The sequence below is a fragment of the Gadus morhua genome, chromosome 16 (assembly GCF_902167405.1).
Source record: "Gadus morhua chromosome 16, gadMor3.0, whole genome shotgun sequence".
Lineage (NCBI taxonomy): Eukaryota > Metazoa > Chordata > Actinopteri > Gadiformes > Gadidae > Gadus > Gadus morhua.
Window position 1 is genome coordinate 152,621 of NC_044063.1, and position 7,380 is coordinate 160,000.

General features: G+C 43.1%; 1 protein-coding gene across 1 annotated transcript in view; it reads left to right on the forward strand.

Moving 5' to 3' along the window:
- The first annotated feature begins 2,333 nt into the window (after positions 1 to 2,333).
- Positions 2,334 to 7,380, forward strand: part of slc38a5b (solute carrier family 38 member 5b) — an 18,344-nt gene continuing 13,297 nt past the window's right edge. Inside the window, exons 1-2 of the mRNA XM_030381234.1 lie at positions 2,334 to 2,567; positions 6,022 to 6,147. Coding sequence (XP_030237094.1) covers positions 6,095 to 6,147 — 53 coding nt within the window. The 5' untranslated portion in view covers positions 2,334 to 2,567; positions 6,022 to 6,094. The remainder of the gene's footprint in view (positions 2,568 to 6,021; positions 6,148 to 7,380) is intronic.

Here is a 7,380-nt window from a genome sequence, read left to right on the forward strand (position 1 = left end):
ATTGTATCAATAGTGTGACACATGTTATCCAGTAGTTGTTTTTAGACGAGTTAGCATTACGAGCTAACGTTTGTTTTGGCACTTACAGAAAGGTAGCTATAGAGTTGCCGTGTAGTAGGTGGATTGATAGGTGAAAATCAATATTAAAAATCATTTAGCCCTACGCGAAAATATTCTATGGATAGGCCTACAGATTTTATGGCCCTTCTTTCTATAATGTAATTAGTTGTGGGGTGTGGCAGAACCACAATGAACAAATATCAGGAATCATACGGTTTATTCTTATCCATCTACACCTAACCTCCAGCAGCTCCATCTCTCCTCAAAGTTGACATGGGTCTGGCAAATGTTGCAAGCTTTAATAAATCCTGCTATTATGCTCACTACTTCTAGAAACAGAACAGAATGGAATCTTAATGGAAATATCAAGACATGGATGGACAACAATTAGAAAAAAAAAACTTGGAAACAATCACCAGCTGCCGAAAGCACTGCGATGCGCTATACATAACGTTATAAAATATAATAAATAAAAAAATGATTTACTACAGTAGCCCAGGCTGTGACACATAACAGTTTCACAGGGGCTTTTAGACGAGTGAGCTAACGTTTGTACTGACAGAAAGGTAGCTATGGAGTTGCCGTGTAGTAGGTGGGTATCATGAGTCACATTATTCGTGCTGATTTATAACAACGTTTAATTCATTTGCGTTCGTGATTTTCACACAAGCCCTCTGACAAAGTCCCAGCCAACAAGTCCCAGCCAATCAGGGATCAGTTCCCTCATGAATATTCACGAGCTTCCCGCTACCACCCTGCAAAAAAAAAATTTGTGGCCTGGCCAGACTGGCCACACTCACACTGGCAGATTTGAGCACGGCTGGCCTTTCATTTTGTGTAACAGTGAAACTATTTTATTTATTTTATTTTGTGCAAAGCAGAAGGTTTTTTGCTGTGCAAAACTGTTGTTAAATAAAGTATGTTATTACGATTTTTTTGGTATTTATTTGAGATACATTATGGTTTTTATTAATCGAGCAACAGAAATAGATAACCATCCAATTAGTCATTAGATTAGTCGACTAATCGATGAAATAATCGCCCGATTAATCGTTTAATAAATAATCGTTTACCCCCAGCCCTACGAAACAGCGACCAATCGACCCATAAAGTGTTATAGAACCATCACAATGATTCTTAACCTGTTATATGAAGGTAATTTAAGCCAAAAAAGTTGCATTGTTCCCCTTTAAATGCAATGTTTTATTATTATTTAGTTAATCAAACATAGATATTCTGTAAACCTATGTAATAGGCCTTTTGTAGTATTTGTATTCCCATAAAGGCGGCCCTTGCACATAACGGGCTGCAGAGAAGTAGGCCTACATAACGGGCTGTGGGGGCCACCAAAGATCTTGACGCATTCTCAACATGTTGCCTCACTAAGTAGTTTGCCTCACTAAGTAGTTGATGTCACTCTTCCCTGGCAGGAAGAGACAGACTGGGGATCCTCAGATACGGGCCAGATTAGTTAACAGGGTGTAACAAGGAGCATTCAACCAATCACCTGACAGCAGCTCGTCATGCATGGTGGAAACTCACGGTTCTTCTACAAAATATATGGTGGAAAAACATTAATATTAGGATTTTTATTATGTTTATTATTACATTTATTGTGAGATAGACCTATAAATCATTTCATATGTTTGTAGCCTGGAACAGTTACTGTTATTTTAAGTTAGCCGCAGACTGTTAAGCAGTTGTAGCGTGTGAACGCTGTAGGCTAGCAATGGAAACATCACACACCGTTACAATACATCAACATAGGGAGGTGATTTCTCATGTGCTGAGACCAAACCGTTGAAGACCCCTCCACTAATGTTCACCAAAGCAAAAGAGAGGTAATTATGTGGTAAAAAGTAATGCTGATGTCTGTGTACAAACTGTCCAATGGGCATGGGAATGCCCCTGTCTGTTACCATCTGGTGTTGACACAGTGCTGCTTAGTGCAGCAGGAGGTGACGGTTAGGGTTAACGCTAGCCTCCCTCTACCTGCTAGCCCTGCTGGTGGGTTCACTTTGCTGCTCGCCTGGACATGCACCTTTGCATGTGTGTGTGTGTGATTTGGGATCCGAGGGTCCACTCTGCATGGAAACACTTCCATGAGCCACCAGAGAGCTCCCCTGTGGCCATCAGCCATGTCTACTGTGTGTGTGTGTGTGTGTGTTTCTTTTTCTTTTTTACAGAGGGGCGTGTTCCTGTGACATGGCAAGTAACTTGAGACCAATGAGAAGCCGCCCTTTATTTCTCTTTCTCCATATATGCCCGCCTCCTCTTCGTCCTCCTCCCCCTGTACCCTGCCTCCCACCCTCTTCCCCTGTATGCGGAGACTCTCTTTCTGTCTAGGTCCTCTCCCCCTTGCTGGCTTTTCCAACCCCCCCTGAGCCAGCTGTACCTCTGGAGCTAACCCCTCACCTGTCTTCTCCCCTCTCCTCCCCTACCTGGCTGACCGTCCCAGCAGCACCGAGCGGCCGTCTGCTGTTCCAGAGCTCCCTCAGCGGCCGCAGGTCGGTGTCTTCACTCTCTTTGGGTTCCTTTGCCACGTGGTTTTCCCTACGGAGAATATCTGCAGCGGGGAGGTGGAGATCTGTTTGTGTGTGTGTGTGTGTGTGTGTGTGTGTGTGTGTGTGTGTGTGTGTGTGTGTGTGTGTGTGTGTGTGTGCATGTGCGTTTGCGTGTGTGTGTGTGTGTGTGCGTGTGGGTGTGGGTGTGTGTGTGTGTGTGGACCATGTCAAAATACTAATCTGTCTTTCGGTGTTCAACTTTGGTTATCTGTTCTATTAGTTTGAGGAGTTTGTTCTAAAGAATTGTGCGATCTTTTTAATCGGATGTATTGCTTTGTATTTTGGTATTCTTACCTTGCTTGGGTAGGGTTAGGGGTAGGATCCTTACATTTGAGATTTGATTATGTGTTCCGAAATGTTTATGGGTATTTATTGAGTTTTCCTATCCTTATCACTGATCCTTCAATATGTGAGAAAATGACAATAAATATACCTAATATATTGGAGCTGAAACAGGGAAAATACAGTCTTTTGTTTTTTAGTACAGCAAACTATGGTATGCTCTTGGAGTTACCATAATTGCTTCTTTTTTTACCCCATTTAATGGCAGTCATAGTCCAAGTTATTAGAAGGAATATCTTTAGTAGTGGACTGAGCAGAGAAAGCTTCATAAACATTTGTGTAATTACTTCCCTGCTACATCTATCAATTTCCCCCCTAAAAATTGAAAAATGAAGGAAAGAAAGAAATAAACAAGGGAAGGAAGGTAGAAAGAAGCAAGCATCACATAGCATAAACTGTTTTCTGTGGCCACACATCCACACGAGTTGACGATGCCAAGATTATAACTGCCGCTCCAATCTGCGGCGCGCCGGTCGCAGCAGCCCTCAGAAACGGACAATATTACGTAAGGCGTAACTCTACACTCCTCTGCCTGCCTGCAGAAGGGGTCGGGGTCTGCTACTCTGAACAGCCCTGGAAACCCCCATACCCTTCCTGTACACAGTAATGCATATGTGTGTGTCTCCCTCCCCCCGCCAACTCCCCTCACCCATGTCGGTAGACCTAACCACAGACAAAACCTACATATCCTCTGCTACTGCTCGTGTCCTTTGGAACAATCAACATGGATCTGGTTTGCTCAAGTAAAAAAAACACCACTGTCCGAAAGCAGAGGTTTGTGTTTTCAGCGGTGTCCTTGAACACAACAGTGGTGGCCCTTAACTCTGGCTTGTGTAGCAACTTGATATACATGATCGACTATTCCAGGGAGAGGAGGTGGTTATTTTAAATGTTGAGTTGGCCAGCCTGGAATAGAAAGTTGGAGTTATCAAGTTGGACCTGGTATATACTGACCATAGTGTGTCCCTTCTGATTATAGTGGTAATTTCCTCTACACCAACAGTGTGTGTGTGTGTGTGTGTGTGTGTGTGTGTGTGTGTGTGTGTGTGTGTGTGTGTGTGTGTGTGTGTGTGTGTGTGTGTGTGTGTGTGTGTGGGGGGGTATTTAGTAGGGATGAACCTAGGTTACAAAGGGCCAGTCACCCTCCCATAACATCAATCACTCTACCCTAAGACAGAAGTCTCTGGCACATCCAATCCCTGACACATTCCAGGCAGTTTGGTCTGACCGGTGCTATACTTATGCCGAGCAGTCAGAGCTGCTGAGTTTCACAGACACCCAAACACCCTGTGGAGCACACTTTCACCCGGATACCTCTGGTGAGACGGAGCCAAGTTAACACGGTTCATTCAGATATCCTGTTGTATGTTTTTCCCCCCCACACTATTTCTTTGAAGTTTTGAGTTATTTTTTAGGAATATTAAAGAAATATCAAACTATTTTGGAAAAAGGCAATCCGGGGAGGGAACCATTGCAGTAGTTCCACAGTGTGTTAACGTCTGCAGTCAGAAGTGGCATCATGTCTGACACTATCCCCGACCCCAACCGCCTCAGGGTTCTTTAATCAGGGTCTGAACGACGGTTCCTCTTCGCTGGACATCCACAGGATCAGCGTGCGGAGAACTTCCTACCAACCGCGTTTATAGGGAGGAAGAGAGAGTGAGGAAGAGAGAGAGAGGCTGTTAAGTTAGAAAAAACAACAATGGTATGTGTCTCAGTTGCCGCTGTATTCCCCCCACAGGTCCTCCCTTATTCCCAGACCGCTTAGCGCTGTGTGCGGCTCGTAGAATACTCTCGAGACAGGATGTGAGCGGTCTCTGTGGGAAGTGAGGGTACGGATGACACTTCAGCAACAGTAGAAACACACACTGATATTGTATCCTACTCATGTTGCATCGAGGATAGGTTCAATCCACATTTCCAGAAAGAAAGATTGACGACACAACGCAATCCTGGTCCTTTGGTGTAAATTGTTGGTGAGAAGCTCCTCTCCCCCAGTCGAAGTCCATTGACATTTTTTGAAGGCTGACATGGAAATTAGTGAGAGCTTATTTTTATTGGAGTAAATTCAGATTTCCTCCCGACAATGGCTCCTTCCCAGAACACTGTGGATATAACTGCTGGCTCCCAGCATTGTTGAACAAAGAGCACAACTATAGTAGCGCATTGGTTATTGGGTGTCAACGATAGTGCAGGATCTCGAACCACCCTAACCCTAACCCTAACCCAGCTCACAAACTGTGCACCACAGGGGGCTCCCGGCATAGTTAGTAGCCGGTGTCAATCCTCAGTTTGTATCTTTGTAGGCCTATGTGTGTTAGTGTGGGCATGTTTGTTTGTTTGTATGGGTATGTGTCGGGTGTCTGTTTGTTTCTGTGTGTGCTTGTGTGTGTGTGTGTGTGTGTGTGTGTGTGTGTGTGTGTGTGTGTGTGTGTGTGTGTGTGTGTGTGTGTGTGTGTGTGTGTGTGTGTGTGTGTGTGTGTGTGTGTGTGTGTGTGTGTGTGTTTGGCCAATGAGGACCAAACTGAACTTGTACAAAGCGTCCTCCCCAGCTCTATGATCTACCGAGATGAAATGAATCCAGGGTCAGAAATACATTTATACAGTATAATAATAGATTTGAAAGTTAAACGGTTGTAAAAAGATATGGTAAGAGTACTTTTGGTTTTAACATCAACATGTTTACAAATAACAATATTTTTATGGTTTTATGTGCTTTGTTTTAATTGCTTCATTTTATTACAGTATAGCAAAAAATATACAGTAAAAATAACAACCAATAAGCACATTTTATTTGAATAGCAGTCCATTTTCTGGCTATTTAAAGTTGACCAGGGCTTTAGGGGAACTCTGTGGTTTCTCCAGAACCACAGGGAATGTCAGATGGACTCAAGGCTACCATTAACCAACCGATGTTGCCAACACTGGTAGCCTGAAGTATAAAAAAAAAAGGCTTATCCTCTAATCTTTTTCTTCTTCGTGTTTGCGACTGACACTGGAAAATTGTCCATCTGCAATGAATTGTTTCTATTCTTCATTAATTGACTGAAAACAGAAACGTTGTGGGCCCGTACTGTACCTCACACGGTACCTCGTCCCCCGCCCAGAAGAACCCGGCCTCAGCCAGCATGGAGCTGCAGAAGGTGTCCAATGGACATGAATATGAAACATTGGACAAAGGGTATGTTCACATTCAAGTCAAAGTGTTTAAATAACAGATGTGTTGCACAACACGGTCACCTTGGAAATGTTGTGACAAGGCAGGGGTCCTCACATACCTCAACAAAACAACGTTCAATCACACAGTAGTGATGATGAGAACATCAAGAAGTAGCAAAGGTAAGACTGGGGTTAAAGGTAAAATAACAATTGTAATGCAAATGCCATCATATCATTTCAACAAATTAATCTATCTAACCCACCCTACCCATCCAACTTAGAACAATTTTTGCAACACAATGGAATGATTGTGAAACATAAAACATTAACTTTAAAGTTTTTTGAAATTTAACATTTCAACTAGCGCCCTAGATAAAATAACGGACATATCTGTATCCGAGCTGATCGATAGTGTTCAAAGGTTTTTTATTAATTAAATATAATCCTAACAGATGCATAACTGATGTATTCTACCAAGACAACATGCCGGCCTGCCCATATCTGCCCATATACTATCAACACTCCCAAACGCCACCCCGGCACCACGCCAGTTCGTGTAACACAAAGCGTTTCTTCAACGCCACATATCTACACTCACAGGACTTCAAATATCTAACACATCCCTAACCATCACGGGAGAAAGGAGAGGCAGTCGCATTTAACGAAGACGGTGAAAGACGGTGCGATCTACGAGACAGCAGCAGAGGAACTTTCCTTACGAAGCTGAAGTCTGGATAAAAAACAAGTGGTCATCAATATATAGAATATTTTGGCGTTTCTGCACTTGTTAATTGTTCATCGCGTTTGTAGACTACGCTCAGATGTAGTCTACCCATTCTTGCAGCCTTGGAAAAAATAAATAAAATCAGAGTTTTCAAATTATTCTAAAGTGTTCTCCTTGTGTTGTCCTGCCTACTCTAATGAACCCAGGTAGCCGGCTCCTTGACCTAGGGGGAATATACCCCCTCGGTTCTACACAGGCAAGATGCTCATATTGTAACATTTGCCAAGCAGCAACTGTACCTGCTTGGCAGTGTCAAAATGCCTACAGTTGCACGTCCAGGTAGATGGGACAGAAAACTATTATTGAGTTTCCCGCCTATTAACTGAGAGTGGCCCAATCTTACAGACTATTACTTTAACACCACAGTTGTTAAAAAGTAAGCAAAAAGCTACATACAATCTCGCTCAGCACAATTTCTAGAATAACACACTGTTAGTAAACAACAATGCTTTGCTCTGATTGGCTTATGCT